The 25145-nt window shown below is 36.0% G+C and overlaps 2 protein-coding genes across 9 annotated transcripts in view; both read left to right on the top strand.

The window, feature by feature from the left end:
• PPP2R5C (protein phosphatase 2 regulatory subunit B'gamma) overlaps positions 1-15222 on the top strand; it is a 61862-nt gene extending 46640 nt beyond the window's left edge. For 4 of the 7 annotated variants that reach the window (XM_014076282.2, XM_014076281.2, XM_087726480.1 and 1 more), the window contains 6 exons: positions 848-1018; positions 1864-1991; positions 5431-5532; positions 7448-7520; positions 8172-8288; positions 12029-15222. In XM_014076282.2, the coding sequence (XP_013931757.2) occupies positions 848-1018; positions 1864-1991; positions 5431-5532; positions 7448-7520; positions 8172-8288; positions 12029-12160 (723 nt within the window). In that variant the 3' untranslated portion in view covers positions 12161-15222. Of the gene's footprint in view, positions 1-847; positions 1019-1863; positions 1992-5430; positions 5533-7447; positions 7521-8171; positions 8289-9482 lie in introns of all 7 variants that reach the window. The other 3 variants (XM_014076283.2, XM_014076285.2, XM_087726484.1) reach the window with 2 other exon arrangements.
• A 6117-nt stretch (positions 15223-21339) lies between these two features.
• Positions 21340-25145, top strand: part of DYNC1H1 (dynein cytoplasmic 1 heavy chain 1) — a 60757-nt gene continuing 56951 nt past the window's right edge. Inside the window, exon 1 of one of the 2 annotated variants that reach the window (XM_087726517.1) lies at positions 21340-21668. In XM_087726517.1, coding sequence (XP_087582643.1) covers positions 21410-21668 — 259 coding nt within the window. In that variant the 5' untranslated portion in view covers positions 21340-21409. The remainder of the gene's footprint in view (positions 21669-25145) is intronic. The other variant, XM_087726508.1, reaches the window with a different exon arrangement.

Here is a 25145-nt window from a genome sequence, read left to right on the forward strand (position 1 = left end):
ATTTTAAATATAAATGTTTTAATTTCTTATTAAGCCTTGAAGCTCTAAATAGCAACATAACCTAAATCAGCAATAATCCTTTATTCTTTGGTTTTGTTGTTTATGTTTCTACATGGAAGTTTTATTATTATGGGTTTTTACCTCATTGTTGAGCCAGTTTTATCTAATGGTTAAGATACTAGACTAAAAATAACAAGACCATGCATTTTAGTCCTGCCTTAAGCATGAAAGCTGGCTGGGTGACCTTGGGACAGTAACTCTCCCACTCACAGTTTTGTTGTGGAAAAAATAGGAGGAAGATGGAATATTATATATGTTCGCCACCATAAATTATTTGTAAATATAATAAAGGCAGAATACAAATAAATATACATAGAAATAAGTTATGTTTATACAGGCAATAAGCCATTGAGTATTACTTGAATTGTTAGTTATTATTAATTAATTACTGGTTTTAAATACTGTACTATTTGGTGATTTAGAAAAGAATTAATAAAAGACATTTTAATGTCCAGAAGCCCCAATCACTATGCTATTTTTCTCTTAACTGACTTGGGTTTATTTGCTACACATACACAAAAAAGTTCTAAATAAGAAAATAATAATTTCTCACTTGAATAAACAGTACTCTTTCTTTGAGATCACTGTTTGTGAAAATTTCAAAACTTTGTTCAGTCATGTTTGCTGAAGTCAATATTTCAAGCTAACTCGGTCAAAAGATCAAAAGTTTCCTTGTAATGCCCACTGATTATAAGAATATGTATTATATATGGCATTAATGATATATAAGTGTAATATTTGAGGCAAGCAAATAGAAACTTAGATATTTGCATATTTTATTTTTCAGGTGGTGATGGCGCTACTCAAATACTGGCCAAAGACTCATAGTCCAAAAGAAGTTATGTTTTTAAATGAATTAGAAGAAATTTTAGATGTTATTGAACCAACTGAATTTGTGAAGGTTATGGAACCTCTTTTCAGGCAGCTAGCAAAGTGCGTCTCGAGTCCACACTTTCAGGTTGGTCATTTTAATTCTGTGGGGTTTTTAAAAAAAATTAACATGGCATGCCAATAGTCAGTTATTAGTCACTTTGAATTACAGGCAGTCTTTAATGATCACTTGTTCAGTGTCCATTTGAACTTGCAACAGTGCTGGATGAGTCATCGTTACAACTGGTCCTTGATGTTCTGGGTGGTGTAGCAGGCCTGCAGTCACATGTTTATGATCTGTGTGCTCAGCAACCAGTTCAGATTTCTGGCCAGAACAGCATCTTGCAGGCAAAGGCTCATGATGTGTGATATTTCTAGCCGGCTTCCCACAAATAAAGACAATGGGGAAACTGGCAGGAAGTCTGAGTTCATGGTCACTTAAGGCTTTGCTTAAAGCAGATAACTGAAGATTGCTGGAACTACTGTCACTAAGTGGCATGTTCACATGAAAATATGCTTTATGACTACAACACTTAGCGACAGAAATACTGATCCCAATTGTTAACTGAGAACTACCTGTATGCTTTGTAAATATATTGCAATACAGCATGCTGCAGCTTTTCCAAGACAAACTCATGGCAGAAAATGCATTAGATCTGATGCTATAAGTTGTGAAGACCTTTTCTGTGATATTAGCAAAGGGATGCGTTCTTACATTTCTATGAGCTTTAGATAGTTGAGTAGTGGCAGTTCTAGCAGATACCAATCACATGCCACCATCTATACAATAGACATTGCATGCAGAGAACAGATGAACTGCTAGAAATAGTTCAAATAAGATCAAAGCACAATTGCATCATCAAAAAGAGAATATAGTAGAAATTCTGTGGTTTGTATAAGTTGCTAAATGGCTAACTATCTCATGTACCTTAGGTGGCAGAACGAGCACTATACTACTGGAATAATGAATATATTATGAGCTTAATCAGTGACAATGCAGCTAAGATTTTACCTATCATGTTTCCATCCTTGTATCGAAATTCAAAGACTCACTGGAACAAGTAAGAATCTTTCTGTTTTATATTTCTTGATACATATAATCTAACAGCTCAGTTGGAAGACTTTTTATAAATTATGATAGTGTTTGCGTAGTGCCCTTGAATTTCCCATGAATATAAAGAACATGACGCTATTCCTTCAGTGCAATCAGTGAAACTATATGTTGCATCTTATAAGGGACTGAGCAAATGTGCAGAACCTTCCATGTGAAATTCGTTCTGAATTTTCAGCTCACCTTCTTCAAGAGCTGACAAATTAAAACAGACAGATTAACAGAGTTGGAAAGGACCTTGTAGGTCATCTAGACCAACCCCCTGGCCAGGTTTGACATTGGCACAACATACAAAAGGCTTAAGTATCAGATTAACATGAGAGCATTTCTACACCACTATCTGCCAAATGCTCAATATACAGGGGTAATACAAATGCGTGCTTGTACATCCTGCTCCCAAGATCCACTATTTTAAAAATGTTATATTTATTAATTTTATTTATGGGTTTATAGGCCATTCCATCAATCAGCTCTGCCGTACAATCCCTCAAATCAATAATTTGTCTTACAGTATAACAAAGGGATTATTTTTTTGGTGGATAATAGGTTATGTGGCTAAGAATGTGGGTAGAACTTTCAGCCATAAAAGAATGTTTTATGTAGAAGAGAGGAAATAAAATTTGTTTCTTCTATAAGCTTCAAATAAATTAAAAATTGCCTATAGGGTAAACCAAGGATGCTGAATAAATCTACCATTAAAAAATACCAAGTAAGTAAGCAGTGTAATTATTACAGGTTTGCTTTTGAGTCTATATGAGATTATTTGAACAAAATAATTTAATTTCTCTTAAATGATTGTAGTCTGACTTTTATATTTTTCAATGTCAGTTCCTAAATTGCTATATTAGTTTGATATATGAGTTGATGAAGCAACCTAATTATTTTCCCCCAAATATGTTTATAATGGAGTATAGATTTTTAGATTGTATAGTTGTGTTCATTGGGAATTTTTATCATGAAATATTTGTAATATATATTTCAGTTAGGTATGTTTACATTGTCAGGATAATCATGTTACACTACAGCTACTTGTTTGGGGATGAATATATCTTTTCTGCAAAAGTTGCTGTGTGGAATTTGCTTTATGCAAAATTATGCCAGACTTCAATTCTTAAACTTATCTGCATATTAATATGGAGTAAAAATAGGAGTTTGATTTACTAATAAAAAGTAATAGTTTGTTTTGTTCTCTGTGATCCACACCAATAGATTCTGTGTCTGCTCAAACCACCATTTGAACTTCCCAGAGTTTGAACTTCTTGTGGTAGATTCATCTTCCTGTCCAAATCCATAGAGTAATCCATACTTCACATTAATCTTTTCAATTATTTTTTGTTAAGACATAAGACAAATATGTATCATGCAGTTTTTTTTATACAGTGGATATAAAAAAATCTAAAGACCCCTGTTAAAATGTTTTTGCGATGTAAAAAAAATGAGACCAAGATAAATCACCACCAATTTTTTTTCTACATTTAATATAGCATGTAAGCTGTGCAATTCAATTGAAAAACAAACTGAAATCTTTTAGGGAGGAAAATAATAATAAAAACATACAACAATTATGGCCAAAATTGATCTCATCAAATCATAACACATGCTTTTGTCAGACTTGATATAAGTTTTTCCAAAATGTAGCCAGGCTTGGATGTTTTTCTTTGTAAGGAGGTGTTTCCGTCTTGCCACCCTACCCCACAGCCCAGACATACAAAGAATATGGGAGATTGTTGTCACATATAGTACACAACCAATACTTGCCAGAAATTCCTGTAGCTACTTTAACGTTGTTGTAGGCCTCTTGGCAGTCTCTCAGACCAGCCTTCTTCTTTTTTCATCAATTATGGAGGGACATGCAGTTCTTGGTAATATCTCTGTTACATATTTTCTCCACTTGTTCATGTCTGTTTTTACTGTGTCCCTGGAAATCTTTTTGTACCCTTCTGACTAACACCTTCCCTCTGATGCTTTGTAAAGTCATTGAAGACTCTGGCTTTTGTACATCTTCTATGTTATACTAAAGATGTTTTGATCCTCATACTTGATATATTCCTCATATGAGAGCCAGTTTAGTAATTAGTTAAAGGCACTGAAATAGCAGACTACAAGTTCTAGTCCTGCCTTAAACACAATAGCCAACTGAATGTCTTTGGACCAGTCATTTCCTTTCAGCCCTTGAAAGATGGCATACTATTTCCAAAAAAGATTTGCCAGGAAAATGTCATGGACTTGTCTAGTTATATGGGAGTAGTCAAGCCTGACTGAAAGAGAGACATCCAGAAAAAGCTCCCTCATCTGCTGTTCCTTTTATTAAAAATGAAAAATGCCAGTAAAATTTTTGTTTCATTAATAATTTTTCTAATGGTGATTGCTGAATACTATTTCTGTGAATATGGTAGTTCTATGTTTTCTGGTATGTTAGACAAATTTTTATGAAATTATTCATATTATTTTTCTTTTTCCTTGCTATTTACCACTTGGAATTTATCTCGAATTTATCCTAGAAAACATTTTATCGTCCAGATGAATAAGTGAGCTCTGTATCACATGTTCAGACCCATCTCTTTTCATCTTTTATAGCAAGCTAGTTCTTGTCAGAATTTTCTTACAAAGTCAATCTCAAAATTCCATTTGATTTAGATAATTATTTGACTATCCTTCTTTCCATTCTCAGTCATTATTTTAGATCATCACTCCACATCCTGAACGTCCTTCAAGGGTTTGCTTTTAACTTTTAAGAGATTTCAGCAAGCTTCATGTCATTCTTTTGTTATAGGGAAGCAGACAAAAGGTTACTCTTGCCTCTTTAGATTAGTCATACTTATCATCATGATGACATAATGAGGCATATTGGATATAAGAATCTCTGCTCTGAAAGGGAGATAGAATTTGAAAAAGCATTTTTTTTCCATCTATAAATCTCTGGGCCACTTCCCATATTCAGGGATGCAGCTTACTATTCCCCCACTGGTGTGAATTTCAGAGACCATGATGATGAAGAACTTGTTACTGACCTGAATTGTGGTTCTTCAAGTGGTCTTCTGTGAATTCACACAGCCTACTATCCATCCCTGTTAGGTGCTGTGCATCACTGGTTCTGAGGATATCTCCACAACAGAATCAGCAGAAACCATTCCCAGTGCATATGTAGTGGGCAAGATGGCAGTTTCCTGCCAAACATTCTAACTCTGGGATATGTTCAACTGCACAGATGCAGAACACATTGGTGTGTGTTCACAGAATTCGTAAGTATTATATTCCTCATTGAATCTTTAGTTTCTGTGTGCCGCTTTTAGCTAATGGAAACATCCATTTGCTTTGGGGCTTTTTGTGACTATATGCACTGCAAAGCCTGAATCTGTTTTACATCATTTTCTTTTTTTACTTTATAGGACAATACATGGCTTGATTTACAATGCTCTGAAACTTTTCATGGAAATGAACCAAAAATTGTTTGATGACTGCACTCAGCAATTTAAAGCAGAAAAACTTAAGTGAGTTTCCTCTTAATGTATTCTCACCTTTATTTACCGTTCTTAAGACCTGTGAAAACCTCCTGCTGTGCTTGTTATAAATTTTGTATTGCATTTCTGTAGATGTACCGTGTTTTCTTTAAAATAAAAGAGGGTCTTCTTTTCTTTCAACCCCTGAAATAAGCACTTAGTCTTATTTTCAGGGAGATCTTACTATTTTTGAGGTGCAGGAGGCGGAGAACGTGGTCACCTCATGGCTACTGCTGTGTTGCATAATTTTCAGGGAGGGCTTATTTTAGCGCATGTGCTCAAAAGCCCAATTGGGCTTATTATCCAGGGAGGTCTTATTTTGGAGAAAACAGGGTAGGTACTCCTCAATGTATGACCACACTTGAACCCCAAATTTCTGTTGCCAAGGGAGACAGTTGTTAAGTGAGTTTTGCCTGGTTTTATGACCTAACTTGCCATAATTGTTAAGTGAATCACTGCAGTTGTTAAATTAGTAAGTGTTCTGGCTTCTCCTTTGACTTTGCTTGTCGGAAGTTTACAAAAGGTGATCACATTACCCTGAGACACTGCAACCATCATAAATATGAGTTATTTGACAAGCATCTAAATTTTGATCATATGACCATAGGGATGCTACAAAGTTCATAAGTGTGAAAAACGATCATGTTGCTTTTTCAATGCCATTGTAACTTTGAACGGTCATTAAATGAACTGCTGTAAGTCAAGGATTATCTGTATATACTATTTACTCAATGGTAAGTGAAACCAGTCTTGATTCAAAATGGAATGGCTTTTGAGACAAAATTCTTAAGAAAAGAATTTTAATTAACTGTCAATGTCAACTTTACCTATCCTTGCCTGTTTTAAATCAGAGTCACTCTGTGAGGACATAGATGGCCCCTAAATATCAAATAAATAAACAAATAAATAAAAGTCTGAGATTCTTTTTCTCATTAAATTCCAAAATACAAAATTGTGAGAAAATATCTCATCTGTCACCAGGATTGCCAGGATTCCAGTTTGTCAAACAATCTCATCTCATCCATGCTTTCCCATATTAAAAGTAATAGTAAAACAAGCAATCAGTTTGCAAAAAGTATTACTCATCTTGGCTTCCAAGTTAAAACATCTTTGGAGAATAAAATTCAAATAATTTCTTATGCTATATGAATAAAGAATAGAGTAGTAATTCTTCAGAATCCTCAATGAAAATTTTGAGCATATTCAGAAAGGATTAGAATGAAATGATAAACATTTAGTTACTTAAAATATTTATACTTAACTATTATTTATATATATATATATATATATATATATATATATATATATATATATATATATATATATATATATTCATTAAGCAATATATTCATAATTGAATATATTGCCTATGACTAAACAAAGTTTTGCTTGAAAGATATAGCAAATGGCTTCATTCTGATATTCATTCATTAACAGTTTTTGTTCAAATGTAAAGTAAAGAGGAATTTAAAAATATTAAACTTGTCAAAGAATGTCTTTTACAAATTCAATTTAATATGAATTGTTATATTTTATTCATTTTGCCTGCCCATACATGGTTCATACTTTAAGTTATAAAAATGTGGGCAGTGGAGAGAAAATAACAAATCAGCAGTTGTATAGCTGATTATAACAATGGTCTCTCCCTCTGTTCCCCCCCCCCCTTGTGTGTGTGTTTAAATCTCTGCTTCCTGCCCTTTTTCCTCTTGGATTATTGTTTATCCATAATTCTAATATTTATTGTCCCCTCACTATAAAGGAGTTTGTTCTATTTATAATGTATGCAACATTTCAAAAACAATAAATGTGAAAAGTTCCTGTATATCCTATTATTTTAGTGTTAATTTAATTCATTTATGTTCATTAAGCATTGCATAGTATGTGTGAATGTCCTTTTCTCCCCTAGGGAAAAGCTAAAAATGAAGGAACGGGAAGAAGCTTGGGTCAAAATAGAAAATCTAGCCAAATCAAATCCTCAGGTAAGGCACTCTGAGGATGAATATTTTAATTTAGATCTCACTGGAAGAATAAAGGTTGCCAAAGTAACATTTATTTACTCTTTTTTGTAGGAATGTAGCTTTATATTTATATCCTTTAATGACTTCCATTGACCATAGGAACCATACGATAGTCTAGAATCCCTCTCCCTCCCCCCAAAAAAACCAAATCCATAAAAAACAGATTTTGCCATTCTTGCTCTGTAGCATCTGGAATTCAGAATATCATTTGATCCTAGCTGCACATAGCATAAATCTATAGTCATAGCAATTCTTAGTTATTTTCCACTATTTCTTTATTGCCCTAATTAGTAATGACCAACAAGATCATTTTCCATTATGAAGTAACCTTTAAAGCCATCGAAGTTAATGGCCATGACAATATCTCTAATAATGAAATTCCATAAATAAAATGCTCTTTGAATTTCTTCCTTTTAATCTCCCTGAAGCTTTGTCAAATCTCTTGCTTATAAAAAAATCAAGTTACATTTTATTTCTGATTTGTTCATCCAAAGGTGGACTGATGTTAACATTTCTGGCAATGAAGTACCTGAATTGTTGTAGCTTCTAACAATTTTAAGGATCTGAGATTTGCTATAAAAAAATCTGACATAACTTTTTGTATTTGGTTAGTACTCAGTATATAGTGACACATCTCTAGTGAGCAGTCCTGTTGCAATGGAAACAGATGGGCCTTTTATTGAAGACTTGCAGGTGCTGACAAAGGGAGTGAAGGAAGAAGCTTGTCTGGTAAGCATATGCAGGTAGTCCTCCAGTTAAGATAGCATTTAGAGCTGGAATTTCTGTAGCTAAGCAATGCACTTGGAAAGTGTGACATCACCTGACCACTTCACTTAGCTATGGCAATTCCTGTATTATTACCATCATTAAAGGAGGGCTATGGGTCATTCAGTGAATACCTCTCTGAAGCTTCCTACTGACTTCCAAGAACCAAAGTCAGTGGAAAAGCCAGCAGGAAGTTGCAAGTCTTAGGTAGTTTGCAAGAAGGCTAGCAAGCAAGTAAGTGGCTGCTGCTGGGTAGGAAAGGGTGAGCAAGTGGTGGGGGAGGTGTGGTGAGAGTACAGCAGGGGCTTGAATGGCTATTGCCAGGTGGGAGAAGATGCAAAGTGAAAGGAGCAGTGGGTATGGGGTAGCTGCTGCCGGATGTGTGCAGGTGGTGGAGGGAGGTGAGACACGCATGCTGGGCTTGTGGTGGCTGCTGCTGGATGTGCAAGTATAGCAGGGAGGTGCAGCATGAGCTCAGCAACACTCGGGATGCTGCTATCGGATAGGGGAAGCTTACTGGTGCATGAGGGTGCATGAGTAACTGGGGAGGGTAACCAAGTGACCAGGGAAGTGTAGTGGAAGTGTGGTAAAGCTCAGGGAGGATGCATGGGTGGGGGAGATTTACCCATGCAACTTGCAACCTTCCCTGCCAGTTTTCCTCCTGACTTTGCATGTGGGGAGGACTGCAGGGAAAGTCGCAAGTCGTGATCAGGTGACTACTGGATGCTGCAATTGTTATAAGTGCAAACTGGTTGCCATGTGCCCGGCTCATGCTCAGGTGACTATAAAGGTGCTTAGATGGCTGGAACCTTAGGATCAGTCATAATTACCGCTCTTTCAACACCATTGTAACTTTGAGCAGTGACTAAATCAGCAGTTGTTAACTGAGGACTACCTGTAGAGAGAGAGAGAGAAAGAAATAGCTTACTTTTTCCAAATTTGATTCAACTATTTAATCGTGAATTGTACAATTCGTCTCTGAAATTGCAAGAAATTGAAATTAGCAGAATAATTTTAGTAATTTTTAAATTATCACTCCATTTGCTTGTTAGCAGAATGGTTTTAATACATGCTAAATTTGGTCCCACTTTTGTATTTGAATTGAATAATTGTATATTTATGCTATAGCTTATAAACTAACATACTACTTCTAATTAGTTTTACCCAAGATCATAAAGAAGAAAAGATGGAAAACAACATCATAATAACTGAACTTTTCATTCTTTTGCACAAAGTACTAAAATAAATGCTTCTAATGGGTATAGCATTAAAGGCTTGCAAACAACAAACAAAAAACAGTCAAGAATTCCAGGCCTGGGACTTTGGTAATATTCATGTTTCTTAAAATGCTTAAGAGGCAAAAAAAAAAAAGGTTAAAAAATATACCCATAACTACTGAAACATTACTGTCAAAATGTGTATATGGGGCTATTGAATAAATCATTATTTTAAAGCACTTCAAAACTCTTTGTTTTTCACTTAATGACTGATTGTAAATGTGATATCTGAATATGTGGTTTGATTTTCTCAGGAGGCAGGGCGTGTCATTAGGTTTTGTGCTTTGTCAGCACAAGTAATGATGTGCTACCCATTTTTCACCATGCTTATTGATTGTTCGAAAACAGAAGAGTTAAGGAGCATGCAACTGAAAACACATTCTTAAAATATGGTTTTTAATGCTATAAAACTTTATAAGTCTTATTGGAGTGCAGTGCTTTATAACAGTATTTATTGAAGAATATTAAATATTAAAGAGCCATGTGGTGCAGTGGTTATAATGCAGTACTGCAGACTACTGCTGCCAGCTGCCGGCAGTTTGATTCTCACTGGCTCAAGGTTGGCTTAGCCTTCCATACTTCCACGGTCAGTAAAATATGCTGACTCTGTAAACCACTTAGAGAGGGCTGTAAAGCACTGTGAAGCAGTATATAAGTCTAAGTGCTATTGCTATTTAAATATTTATTTATTTATTTACCATTTGGTAAACGGTAAATAAAATTTGTGAGTTCAACTTAATACAAGTGGTTCATCGACAAAAGGGCGAACGACAAAAGCGCGCCCGACTAAAACGTGGTGACAAAACTGTGAGTTCTAAAGCGCTCCGACGAATGAGCGCTGAATCGCGCCGACAACAGTGCAGCGACAGAAGCACGCTCTAAACCTAAACCTAACCCTAAATGTAATGCTAATCCTAAACCTAACCCTTACCTTAACTTAAATTGACGCACTGTTGTAAATCGCCCTTCTGTTGCCACGCTGTTGTCGCCGCGTTGACGTCGCGGTTCTAGCGACACAGTTTTGTCGGCGCGTTTTTGTCATGCGCGCTTTTGTCGGGTCATGAATACAAGCTACACTTGTATGTAGCCAACAAACTGAATACCAGTGCAGAGCATGAGAATAAAGATTAAGTACAGGAGAGAAGAAACAGGTGCTTTTAGTCTCTGTTGCTTGGGCACCTTGGCTCAAATAGTTCCTATTGAGAGGATCTGATAAAGTATCTATTACCACTTACATTATGAGACCTTGAATTTGCACTCCCCTGCCCTCTTCATTAATTTCATGTATTTTGTGGCTATCATAAGAGACCAGGAAAAGACCCAGCTGACAGATATAGCAAATGCCTCCATCCTAAACCTGAATGGCTTATACCATGTTGTGACCAAATATTACACAATTCTGGCCACAATATTTCTCACTATAGTCCTGCTAGATGTACCAGAGTCATTAGGGGCATCCATTACCTCTCAAAGGTTATTGTCATCTACATTATAGTAGGTACATACAATTAGTCCTTGCTTAGCAACCACAGTTGTGCCAGCAACCTGGGTATAAACTAAATGATAGTCTATAATTGTAATAGTATATAATAATAGTGTAAATGTACCCTGAGGACTTACGTTCAAATGGTATAGATTCCTGGTCAATATAACCACTGCTTCATTGAGAAAGGCTTTAAGATCCCTTTGTTTGCAGACCATGCCTTCCATATATCTTGATAAGAGATTTTGTAAACTGCCTGTTGGACATCACCTCTATCCAAGGGCATCCATAATGATAATGATAATATCATTTAAATGATAATCTCATTTAAAATTACTGAGAGCAGGTGAATTCAAGGGACCCAACCTTGGAAAATTCAACTATCTTCTTGCACTAATGTTTCCAACTGTCAGCAACCAAGTTGTCAAAACCTAGAAAGAAATATTTAAATTCGTAATTGTATCTTTGGCTTTGTTTTGTTGTAACCATTTTATATCTAATATTCTTATTAAATAGTCTTTGTATTTTACTGTTATTTTACTGTATTTTATGACACACTGTATATTATGATCTGTGGTTACAACAATAAGCTTACTTACTCTATATGAAATCGATAGAGCAAATAAACTTTGTACTGAATGACTTCCTGGAGCATTGGAAACAAACAGAAACAATTTCAGGGGAATGCCATTGAACGGTATGGCAAAATCCAAAAATGACAGATCAGGTGTTTTTATTCTACTGAAATCTGCTTTCTTTTAATGCTTTTTCAGTCTTGTTTAATGTTTGATTTTAACTTTTTAGGTTTTAACTGTAAGCTACCCAGAGTTACCCCATGGTATGGTGGGCATCCCATAAATTTTATTAATAAATAAATAAAAACCAGGCACTTTTTGGTGTAAGAAATCTCTGTTTTCTTTAAACATTGCTTTTTTTAATTTCAGGTACTGACTGAGCAAAAAAGGGAACGTCCTATAGTACGACGCAAGTCTGAATTGCCTCAGGATATCTATACCATGAAAGCCTTGGAGACTCATTGCCGAGCTGAGGATCTACTATCACATGATGGGCATTAGACTAGTCAAGTGATATCTTATTTGGAGAAAAACAATTTTTTTCTGGACTCTGTTCCGCAGTAGAGAACTTACCTTTTTTTGTGCCATACTGATCAGTTACACACAAGTCAAAGCTTTTGTTCAACCCCATTCTGTTAGGCAATAATTTCAATACAGTGTAAGCAGCTCAAGATAAGTAGTTCAAACAATGGTGAATTACCTAATTCTGTAATCAGAAGCTTGAGTTGATTAGTATTAAAGACATTTTCTTGGTGCTGTTGGCATAGTACCAACCAGTGGGAAGCATGCATTTTCTCCAGTTATTGTTGAAAGGAGAGCAAATTATCAAGCACTGCTGCTGAGCAACCATTCAGATATTTCAGGCCTCTTCAAACATAATTATTTGTTTGTATATTAAAAGCAGCTCTATATAGAAAAAGGCATGAAACAATAATGTCTATCATGTTTCATATCCGTACATGTGCTAATAAATTTAAATTGGTTGCAGTTTCAGGTTTTTCCCCATAATATCCATGGTCATACAATGAAATGCATGTGTGACAATTACACAGGAGTCCCATGTTTTTTCCTATTTTGATCAGCTTATAACGAGGATAAGATGAAGTGACCTTGCATGGCTTTTCTTATGTAAGTCCACTGAAATAATGAAGGTTGCACAAGACCAGTGCCAGATGAACGGAGCCTATTTTCTTTCTCTCTTTCCTCTCTCCATCTCTGCCTGTCATTAGTACCATGGCAATGGTCACATTTCTCAATTCATATATAACTATTGAGCATTTTATAAATCGGGGGAGAAAAATACCTGAAGAGGAAAAAAAATGCATTACTGCCTTGATATATTCTGGCAGTTTGGAAAGTTATTAATTCTTTATTACAGAATGGTAATTTTCATGACAATCTTAATCACGTCTAATTTCTAGAGAAATGGTTTAATCCAAATTTGGTTCCAGATAGAAGACACTTTTGGTTGAGTACTTTGTATGGATTGAAGCCATATTTTCTGGTCCGTTAGCATGAAGTACAAAATTAATATTTTGGAACTGAGCTGGTAAAGAAGTTGTGCTCCTAAAAATAAAAATATGTCTGCCTTGGCTAAAAGTAAATAGCATTTTTAAAGTAATTGCATATATTTTTTGGTTTCAGAATTATTATTTATCAAAATGACTTTCCCGTTTTTATTTCTTTTTTTAAAAAAGTTTTTAGTGTATGGAATATGTTACCTGCTAAGAATTGTTATAGACATCAGGACATAGATTATTTTGGATACATTTCTCTGGATGTTATTGTTTAGAGAGATGCATCTTAGAAAATTTAGCATAGACAAATTCCCTCAAATGGCATTCCAGCATTTTCAGATACATATTTTAAAAGCTGAGAAGTTAACTATAGTAATTCTGCTGTCAGTATATATTTTGATGAAATAAGTGTCGAGAACATGCACACCTCAAGAAAAAAAGAAAAGCCATCTGCATTACTGTTGATCTTCAAATGCTGCTATGTATTCCAAAACATTGCTTGCATGTTGAGTTTTCTTTTATCTCTTCTAGATGGGAAAGCACAAATAAATTTTCAAAAAAATGTATTGTGCTTTGTCTTTAATATTTGATTGCTCTAAGGGTAGCCAGTATTTTAGACTTTAGTAACTCAAGGGCAGTTTCAGACCAATTTGATTTAGAATTAGTGATTTTTTTTTTCTTTTCTTATCTCTACCACTTATAAAATTTGCAATTTCTTTAAAATAGTTATTTTAACTAATATATCTTGATCCATAATAAATACTTTACAAAGCAGGCATTTTGGGACCAGGGCCCTGGTTGATTTCAAATATGAAAAGTCCAAAAGTATATAGTGAAAATTAAAAATAGATCATATCAGGTGAGAATGATGGGAATTCGTGATAAGAAAAAACTGAATATAAATACCACTCCAAGCTTCAAACAAAATACCTATTTTTTGTGAAAATAATACCTGTTAAACTTGAAAATAAATAATATGCTTTGCCATAATGAAATACAAATAATTAAAAGCAGTTTAAATATATCTTCTCCGTTTTGATGAGGGGAAGGGTGCTTTTATAATTGCATAAAGCAATGTCTGTATGTATTTTGATATGCCATTGTTTGAACTTCCCATCTTTAGCTGATAATTTATCGAATATTTTCTTTATAATTTGGCTGTTCAGTAGGTTCATGAAAGAGGGTTTTGAGAAGAAGCAGTCTAATTTTAACTTGGGGAATGGGGGATTGAGAAAATATTGTATATCAATGTTTGGTTGACTGTGTAACGCTCAGCATATAAGATCTTTCACTGTCTAAATTTTACTTTTGCTCTTTACTGAAGATAAACATTCACCAAAAACCAACTATTCTGGAGCAGGTAGCATTATTGCCATCCCAATTTGTTCTAGAAATATCAGGCTAGTTCACAAACTTGCCTAAGCAATACTAAGATTTAGTAGTATTCATTTGTTTGGCTTCCTTCTTATCACCATGTTATGCTCTATACAAGTTACGTATTAAATTATTGTTAAAACAAATTCATCCCAAATAAAGTGTACAAATAAAAAAACAGTTTTGATGATTGTTACTCTTCATAAAGTTCAGTGTTACCTATCTTCCCATGTTCTCCAGAACCTTATGCCTGTACATCAGGAATGTCAAAAGAATATTACAAGTGTCTTCTTTTGTGTGGCTTTAGTATGGCTTCATTTTAATATTGTACATACATTGTACTTTGTTTTATTGTAATGAGTAATAAAAATGTAGACTTCATATTTTGTACAGAATGGTCCTATGTACAGAATAAAACATTCCTAGAAACAGCAAAAAATAATAATAGGTAAGTGGCACAATTTTTCTTTATACCTGTATCTTTATGCTTTAGTGGAATGCTATGTTAATGTACCAACATATTTTTAATATTTTGTAATTTGGATTTTTTTGTTCTGACATTGTTTATGGAAAAACTTCATACACCTGCCATTTAATATGCTCTTTTATCTAGTTTTTAAATTCTACAAATGGTGTATTCTATGGATTAAATAAAGAAGAAATGGAATTTTACCTGCTCATCATAACACTGCTTTTAGCCCTAATATAGAACATTGTAAAGTGAATGTGGATTACATAAGCATCTAAGAAATACTGAGCAAACATCCAATTTTATAGAATATCCACTCAAATTTCCATATGTTCTTACAGCAGTGGACAAATCTGTACAGGTGGTAGCCATAAGAAAATTATTATTATTCTTAGAAAGCAATAAAATATAAACAGCAAACTACACTCCTTACTAGCACTGATGATGTTACCTAGTTTGGGTAACAAAACGTCTACAAGAAAACAAGCAAGTCAGAGAGCATCAAGGACCCCTCATTTCAACCCCGAGCTACAAATGCACTCCTTTATTAGAATATTATTGTTACCCACCCTTTCCCCATAATAAAGCAAATTAGACAACTTTCCAGATAACTTTCTATCCAGTTTCTCCTATAGCCCCAATATTCCCTGGGGAAAAAAATACTACAATGGTTATCCTGATCCCACTGAATTGATCCTCTGATAATTTTGGAAGTTGAGGAAATTTGTTGTATCCACTAACAGAAAAATTCTGACTGGCATCTGTCTGATTAATAGTGCTTATCACCATGTAAGCCCTATAAACCATTGTCTGAAAAATATGGAATGCATTTTTCTCCAGTTAACCTCAAGATAGATGACATAAATTTTCCTGTCCGGATTTCAGGCATATCTGAAGAAACAATGTTAAATAGAGAATATTGATTGCTACCTAATGCAATTTTTATTCTTGCCTTTCTCAAATTGTCTGAGGGTTACAGTGTTCATAGCAGTTCAGTATTTTTGTATAAACATGATGTTTATATACTTTCGTTTAAAATATGATCTGTCTTCCACTTCCCAAAACTAGTTAAAGAGAACCAAACAAGTCAAAAATATACACAGCACCACTGTATCTTGAGGACATCAAATTGTAAAAAAAACTAGTAATAAACCAGTATTCAAATAAATTGACAAATTTTTTGTCATATAATATACTTAAGAGACCAAAAATGGCCATCTGTGTTAATGTCTGCAGTGATATAGAAGATGTATGAAACTTCAGTAATGTAGCGCTTCCATAAAATAGTATATTTTTTTAATTACCATGTTTTGAAGTCTTAAGACTTAGCATATTCCAGAAATTTTAGAAAACCAAATGTGGGTTATGGGGTCATGGATACTATTTTATGAAACTATTGCACACATCAAAACTTCAGTTTTTCCCTGTCTTCATATAAAATAGAGGATAGAAAGTATCTTCATAACTGCCTTTATAGTCTGTCTTCCTCGGTTAAGAGGAAATGCATAATGAGTTATACCCTCCAGCTTTTGAAATACAGCGTCACTTAATTTTTCCATTCCTATCTTCCCCTCCCACCCAAACACAACAGGTTGTCAAGGCTCTAGATTATCTTTACAGAAGAAAGCTGCAGTATCTATGGAATGGAGAATAAATAAATACTCGTCCTCTGCCTGAGTGAAGTGCCATTATATGTAACCAATGACCTGAATAGCAAGTGAATTCTCAGGACATTTATTGTCATCAATTTGTGCATTTCAGGATAGCAGCATGTTTTTATTGCATGATTATACTACACAAAAGGGTTGGGGGGAGGGTAGGGGGAGGGAGGTAAATATTTGTAAAAGTTTTTTTTTTCAAAATTTTCAATAAAAAAAAAACAAAAGGCTTATACAGTGACATCTTGGTGCTCAACTGCTTTGAAACTCATCAAATTTGGCACTCGACACATTTTGATGTGAAAATTTTGTCCCTGTACTCATTGTTTATTTGGTGCTCAACATATAAGCTAGAATTTGTCAGTGTTGGCTGCCTTGTGACTACATTATTCCTTATAGGAAAAAATCGCTTGGTATTCATCATTTTTGATACTCATCATGTCTCGGAAGCAATTAAAGATAAGTACCATTGTATGTATGCTTATTAAACTGATACAAATTATTACATTACTTTAAAAGATTATCTAAACTAGGGATGTCAAACTGGATTTCTTCGAGGGCCGAATCAGCATTGTTCTCTGCGGGCAAGGGGCGAGGGGCAGGGCAGACACCTCCTGCAGCACCCTGTCAGCCAAAACAGTGTCATTCAGGCCAAAAACGGTGCCGTCCAGGCCAAAAATGGGCTGCAGCGGGACACACATGGCCCCTCCATGCCTCATTTTGGCTGCCAGAGGCACCGTGGGCCAGTCCTTCACTATTTCTAGTCTGGCCCCACGGGCTGGATCCAACCCACAAGCCTTGGGTTTGACACCTCATGAACAAGATGGGCCAGTGTCCTACAAAAGCGACTATGTATTAGAGTCATATGAAAGAAAAAGTATAAAAACCAATTTCACAGTGGAGAGTTTCCAACTACTGCAATTGTCCAATTGCAAAATTTTGATGGCATAGAACTAAGTTTTAACTTTTAAATGCACATCAGTTTGGTTACAGCTGTTGAAAGTCAAATGGTACTCTAGCTTGTAACATACATGAAAAAAACCTATTTGAAAATATTTTCTATGAATTAAAGTGCCTTTCTGAAATCCAGTCTAAACTATTAGGAACAATCTATGTACTTTTTCATATAGTGAGCTTATGCTACTGTTTTTCCACATAATATTTTATTAAACTTGCATCCTGCCTGACTCCCAACAACTTATGGCTAATATTGAAACAATTTTCAACAATTTAAAAAATATTAATAGCAAGTGTGATAAAAGTAAGGTCTCATTCACCAAAAGTTCGGTAAAAATTCAGGACCTCACAATTCTAAATATGTACAATATTTAAATAACAAAACAGTTCATGTATTCATATTAATAAAATAGTGAAGATGGGGGGATCCCTTTTCTTATAGGGGCATATATTCAAAGAAAATCTAAAGCAAGGGTAGGCAGAACACCTGGATTTAGTATATCTTGTACAGTAATTTATAAATTGACAAGGTTTTTTGACGTCTGCTTGTTTACCAATGATAGCAACAGAATAAATCATAGGATAAATTAGATTGCTAATATCAGTATTAAGGAAACTTGAGAAAAAGCCAATACAGGTAATCCTTAACAACCACAATTGAGCCCAAAATCTGTTAATTGAGACATTTAAGTGAATTTTGCCCCATTTTACAATCTTCCTTGCCTCAGTTGTTAAGTGAATCACTGCAGTGATCAAGTTAGTAACCCAGTTGTTAAATGAACTTCTCTTCCCCATTGACGTTTTTTGTCAGGAGGTCGCAAAAGGGGGTCACATGATCTTTGAACACAGCAACTGCCATAAGTATGAACCAGCTGCCAAGCATCACAATTTTGATCAGGCAACCTTAGGGTTGTTTCAATGGTTGTAACTGAAAAGTGGTCATAAGTCAGTTTTTTCAGTGCTGCTGTAACTTTGAATGGTCAATAAATGAACTGATGCACAAATTGAGAACTACCTGTAGTGGTTTTTGGTGTGACCCTTAATTTTTTCTTCAAACTCAAGCTGGTGGATTTTAAAATAGTGATTTTAGAATAGTGATGTGTTTGTTCGTATAGATTCTACAGATCTGATGTTTACTCACTCCTGATTTATGGAAAAAATGAAAATTCTGGAACAAAATCTTTTTGTTTTAATTTATTTTTTGGGTTAGTGGCGGAGTTTCCCAGATTAATGGTTCTGGAGTACTTTTATCTGCCTTTCCCAGAAATGCCATCTGAGGCATGTTGGGAGTTCATTGCAACTGTGAGCCTATTCCAAGTCATCTAGAGCCCAACTCAGAAGCATGGTCACCATTTGGTGTTCCCTTTGTCATGATTGGATCACCCCTTCATTTCTATGGGATTCTCTAGCAACACCACTCACTGCAGGGGGCTTAGACCCATTACATTGGTCTGCTCCCAGCAACTGATAGATCTAGGCTGTATTTTTAAGGCTATCCTTGAATAGTATTAGAAATACTGTATGTTAGCATTGCTACCATTAAAAATAACTTAAGTCCCATTAGTCTGAATGTGATATCATGGTGGGAATGACAGAATGAAGAATCTGCCAGGTTGGCTTCAAATTGTAGTCGGGCATAATAAGGGGATTCAGGGGGATAAGAAGATGGAGTAGCCATAAAATGGGAACAATGTAACCAAATCATTTGTTCTCAGTTGGAGATGAAGAGATAAGTGGAAAGTCAATTGTTTCTTCATTTTCTGATCCCAATTTGACTAACATTATTTTGGCTTTGGTTTTTTGTCCTTGTTTTAATTAAAAATGAAATCCATTTTAAAAATTGAAAATTATATTTTTTAAAAAGTGTTTCCATTGTGAAGGAATACTGGTCAAATTGGTCAACAGTCAACTTGGCGACTTAGTGTGTCATGTAAATAAGCTCAAAATATTCTCCTTTTGGGAATAAGTATAATTTGGACATTCTGTGTAATTATCCTGGCATGTAGAAAGAATTCTGGAATTTAGAAAGAATTCCCTGTCATTTACTTGTAAGAGGTCCCCCAACTTCTATGCAGCTTTCATAGTCCCAATTTCATTCCAAAATACATAGCTCAATTATATAGCTATATTCTTACTTTATGCTAAGCTATTTTTCATAGTTTACTGAATAAGCCATAATTGGCTGGAGTCACACATGTAAAGTAAGAAGGAAATCAATCCTAGCTCAGCACAATGAACAAACCTAGATTTTGTTATTTATAAACCAAAGTTTACAACTTGCATTACTGGATTGGTCCAACAAATAGAGGTTTATAGTATTTAGAAAACAATTTTCATTTTGCATAATGCTGTATAAAAGGCCACTGAGAAGTTCCCAAATGATGTTCCCAGGTATGCATCAAATGTCACAAATAATTGCTACAAGTTCATTCAGAAATAAGTCATCTATATCAGTGGTTAATAACTACTTGACAGTTGCCAGAATACAGTATCTGGTCCTCTTCCAGCTATTCTGCAATTCAGGAAGAGGCTGAAGCAGCAAGAAAATAAAGGTTTCTTCACATGTAGCAAAGAGTTCCAAAACTGTTCCTAGCTTGTTAACCTTCACTCCGATATTGAGCAGTTGCTATGAATTCTGGGGCCAGTGGTTTGGAGTAGTCCCTTCAGTTTTATCAAGATCTCTCAAGGAACACTGCATAAAGATTAGTTCTGTGCTTGGATCACACATCTGCCCCAACCTTAGTGATGCAATTACACTTTTCAGAATCCATTAAGGGTTAGCCCTTGTTTTAACCTTTTCAGCATAAGCCTGAATGAACCTAAGGAACTTACTGTGAGATCTGAGTTTGGCTGCAGTTAAAGCTAACGTTAGAGCTGCTTGATCTACAGGGGCTGTTTCTTCCTCGACTCAGAGGAAAGTCCAGAATATAAAAGAAACAGTCGCGGCCTAAATACAAACTGAAGCGATTCACACACTCCTAGAACTAAAATGCAGAGTGAAAATCTAGCTTATTAAGCATTTTGCGATCTTTCCCTTAGCATGGTCGTATTATGGCGTCGGAAACAAACTAAACAATGCCTTGGGGACAATTGATTAGGATTTTACAAATCCAATTACGATTCACGTGTCTTTGGATGAAAGAGAAAGACTAGGGGAGACATAATAGCAGTGTTCCGATATCCCAGGGGTTGCCACAAATAAGAGGGAGTCAAGCTATTCTCCAAAGCACCTGAGGGCAGGACAAGAAGCAATGGGTGGAAACTAATCAAGGAGAGAAGCAACTTAGAACTGAGAGAAATTTCCTGACAGTTAGAACAATTAATCAGTGGAACAGCTTGCCTCCAGAAGTTGTGAATGCCCCAACACTGGAAGTCTTTAAGAAGATGTTGCATAGCCATTTGTCTGAAATGATATAGGGTTTCCTGCCTAAGCAGGAGGATGGACTAGAAGATCTCCAAAGTCCCTTCCAACTCTGTTATTCTATTCCAGAGGTCTTCAAGTTTGAAGACCTCTGTTCTATTCTAGACTCGGTCGCCGAGGACTCCATCGAACTTCGCCGCAGAGAAAGCCTGTTATTCCGAGCCGCATAATTCCCGACTACACTTCCCAGGATCCTCCGGGGAGGGGCTGTCGCGAGGAAGGCGTCGTTAAAGAACGGCGTCGTGGACGAGGCGGGGCTCAGTGCGAAGTTTCAGAACTCCGCGGCAGGGAAGCTCCGGAGCGCTTTTGTAAGGGCGGCTCCTTCCATCTCGACAGCCGAGAAGCCCATCAGCCATGTCCGATTCGGGCGGCGGCGGCGGCGGGGAGGACGGCGGCCTGGAAGCGGGCGGCTCGGCGGTGCAAAATGTGGCGGACGTGTCTGTGCTGCAGAAGCACCTGCGCAAGCTGGTGCCGCTTCTGCTGGAAGACGGCGGGGAGGCCCCGGCCGCCCTGGAAGCGGCGCTGGAAGAGAAGGGCGCCGTGGAACAGATGCGGAAGTTCCTCTCGGACCCGCAAGTCCACGCAGTGCTGGTGGAGCGCTCCACCCTCAAGGGTGAGTCACCCGCGGCGGGGCGCCCGCGGCTTGCCGCCCCCGGGGCTGCGCTCGGATGGGGCTGCCGAAGGAATTGGCTGGGAGCGGAGGAAAGAGCGGAGAGCGGGTCTCGCCCAGCGGTTAAGCCGCAGCTGCGCAGGCTGGAAAGGATGGAGAGGGTGTGGCTGGCCGGCAGGCAGGCAGGCGGCTGTCAAAATGGCGCCCCGGCTTCTTTGCTCCTTTGTCTGCACCATCGGCCGGGGAATATCTCCCTCCGCCCGTAGGACTCGCAGCAGCCCCTTCCCTTGAGAGGGTCGTGTTGCTTGCTCCCTTTAACTGTGGCCGCCCGGCTTTTTGCAGCCCTCACCCATTAGCTCTAGAATAGAAGAAGCCCGTCTGGAAAGAGTCCCTCTGCCTCTCCCTCTAACTCCTGCCCCGGCCTTGAAAGACTGGCGAAAGGGTGTGTTGTGCGTGTGACCTTCGTTTATCTCGCTTCGATCTGGCGAATGCTGGCGGTAATTGAATCTTTGCCACGGCCCCAAAGGATGATGCCCAGCTGACAATAATAAACACGGCTGGCCGAATCGGCCATGTTCGTTTTATCAATACTGTAAAATCAGATTTCATCTTTGGAACGCCAGATCCTAAGAAGCTGATTTGCCCACCCGATTATTTTCGCCTCTCAGTGTGGAAGTATTTGCTCAAAATCCATGTCTTCCTTCTATGACTCCTTGTAAAGGCTTCATAGGTTGAAGCAGATTCTGTTGCCTGAAAATTTGGGGCATAACCATCTGGGAGAGTTCCTTTGATCGCCAAAGCGATCTGCCCCATCACATACTATCACTTTTAGGCGTGTCCAAAGGATAACAGTTTGATCAGTGGATGAGTAAATAAGATACAAGAGAAAATGGACAATAGTACCTATTTTGGAATGAGCTTTTAATAAACCATTCAGGATTATAGCAATAATATAGCAATAGCAGTTAGACTTATATACCGCTTCATAGGGCTTTCAGCCCTCTCTAAGCGGTTTACAGAGTCAGCATATCGCCCCTACAGTCTGGGTCCTCATTTCACCCACCTCGGAAGGATGGAAGGCTGAGTCAACCTTGAGCCAGTGAGATTAGAACCGCAGAACTGCAGATAACAGTCAGCTGAAGTGGCCTGCAGTACTGCACCCTAACCACTGCGCCACCTCGGCTCTTATACTGGCCTTAAGTGAGAATAGTGTCATCAGATAGCTAGAAAACCAAACAATCAGATTTCCTTTGTCAATCTAATATGCTAGAATCAGTCATTGACCTGTTCCACCTTAACACTTCTTTAACTGTTGAGTTGAAATATCTGTATTTTGCACAATAACCTCTATTACATATTGTTGATGTGCCTTTTCATTGTAAAATATTTAACAAGATTAAGAAATGTTTGGAAAAACATACTAATATTTTACATTTCCTAATAAATACAAAAAGGTTCTCAGGATGGGACACCAATAAGGCCCCTACAGCATTATTGCAGTTGCATATGCACAGCAGTTTATATATCTCCATGGCTTACAGATAAGTGTCTTGTAATTAAAAGTATATTCTTATAGCATAAAGGCAAACTTTCTGTAAGTAAAATTCAGTTTCTTTGTCCAAATAATTATTGGTTTTATAAAAGATTAGAAACAAATATAAATCTAAAATCACACATTATGAAAGGCTTGGTTCAAAAGGTAAATTTTAACCTTTCTAAAAATGAAAATATTAATGGCCAAATACAATTACTAATTGATTAAATTTGATAACTTGGGGGTGATAAGAAAAAATATCATCCAAATATCTGCAATTTCTTTAGACAGATTTAGAAGTCATTCAGGAGACAGTTCCTACGTAAAATCCTTCTAAAAGGAGACAGTTCCTACGTAAAATCAGAAATAATCATTTGTAATATTTAAAATATTGATAGGTATTGTTGAAATTTCAGAAAGTAGTTTAGAATGTTTTTGCTTTATATAAAAACACTACTCCAGTACTAATTACTACAGTAAACACATGCTTTCTTCTAAATGTTCTTTGTGGTTGAAGAATTGTACAATTGTTTATAAGCATTTTCTATTCAATTCCATGTACTGTTAATTCTCCAGAACTTCTAAATTAGTGATAGGATTCATTTTGTGACTAAGTATTTTTGAAAGGTATGGGTGCTTTCCAAATTGAATGGTAGATTTTTTATGGTCTTTTCTTTTATGAATAAAACAATTTTCATAAAGTTACTATAGACTTTGTAAATAGATTTACAGATTTTGTTGGAACTATCTTGTGGATTACATTTTAAGTCATGGTAATAATGAGGCAATAACTTCATTATTTGCCTGATTAAATCACCATTCTTATTTCCAAATGAACCTGTAATGAAAAGTAAGGAATTTTTAGCTTTCGGTCCTTTTTGATAATCTGGAAAGAGCCTTTTTTTAAAATGTGTTGTACAGTAATTGCTAGTAGTATCACTTAAATGAGATCAACTAGTAGTAAATGATAATCAAAATAGTGCATTTTAAAGCATTTTAATTCTGTTCATTATGCCACTGACAAATAGCTATACCAAAAGTCTAGACTGCTTTTTTGTAATTTAATAGATCTTTTGAAAATACTTCAGAATGTTAAGAATCATATCATGCAAATCTCTTAAGCTTATCAAGCAAATCTAAATTGTATGTCCCAAATTACTGACTTGAGATGTAATACAATTTTGTAAAGTTTAAGCTGCAAGTTCTGGTGTTAATTCACAGTATTTTATTTTCAAACGAGCAGTCATGGTAGCTAACAAATATTTTAAAGGTATTACATCATTAAAGCCTGAAATATTTTGTCACTGCTTAGATAATTAGGCCAATCATGAAACCCATAGTAGTAATTTTCTTAGTCTGGAAGCAATATAGGAAAAGGTCTTCTCTTGTAACCCAGATAGATTCAATTCTGATAAAAGCATTTTAATGTCCACAGAGGTTCATAATAGGACATGGTTTCTCAGATAATCAGACTTAAACCATTTGGAGTGTTGACTGCACCTTAAATTACGACCAGTAAGCAATGGGTATGCAGTGCAGATATTTCACCACAGTAGAGACTCATGTAATCCTTATTACAATAGTTAAACCAGTCTCGGCATTTTGCAGTAATTACAGTTTTCTGAGACTTTTCAGGAGTAATCTGATAATCAATATGGGATATTTCTCATCTGAATGACACTAAAATGTTTTTTTTTTAGTATTTTTATTTTTTAGTAAATTTCATCATTTATTTTACTTCATTAAAAATAAAAACTTGATTTAGAATAAGGTATAAAGCAGAAATAATAACAAATTATATTGGAGCACTTTAAAGAACAGTCTGTTTTTAGACACGAAGTATGTTGATTTCTGACAAAAAGTTGTGCATAAAAATTTGAGCAGAACAATGGAGCATCTTTATACTCCCTGGAAAGGCTATGTCCCTGATCTTACATCTTCCAGGA

This window comes from Thamnophis sirtalis, unplaced genomic scaffold (genome assembly GCF_051295495.1).
Source record: "Thamnophis sirtalis isolate CommonGarterSnake01/CBP01778 unplaced genomic scaffold, rThaSir2_p1.2 scaffold_1, whole genome shotgun sequence".
Lineage (NCBI taxonomy): Eukaryota > Metazoa > Chordata > Lepidosauria > Squamata > Natricidae > Thamnophis > Thamnophis sirtalis.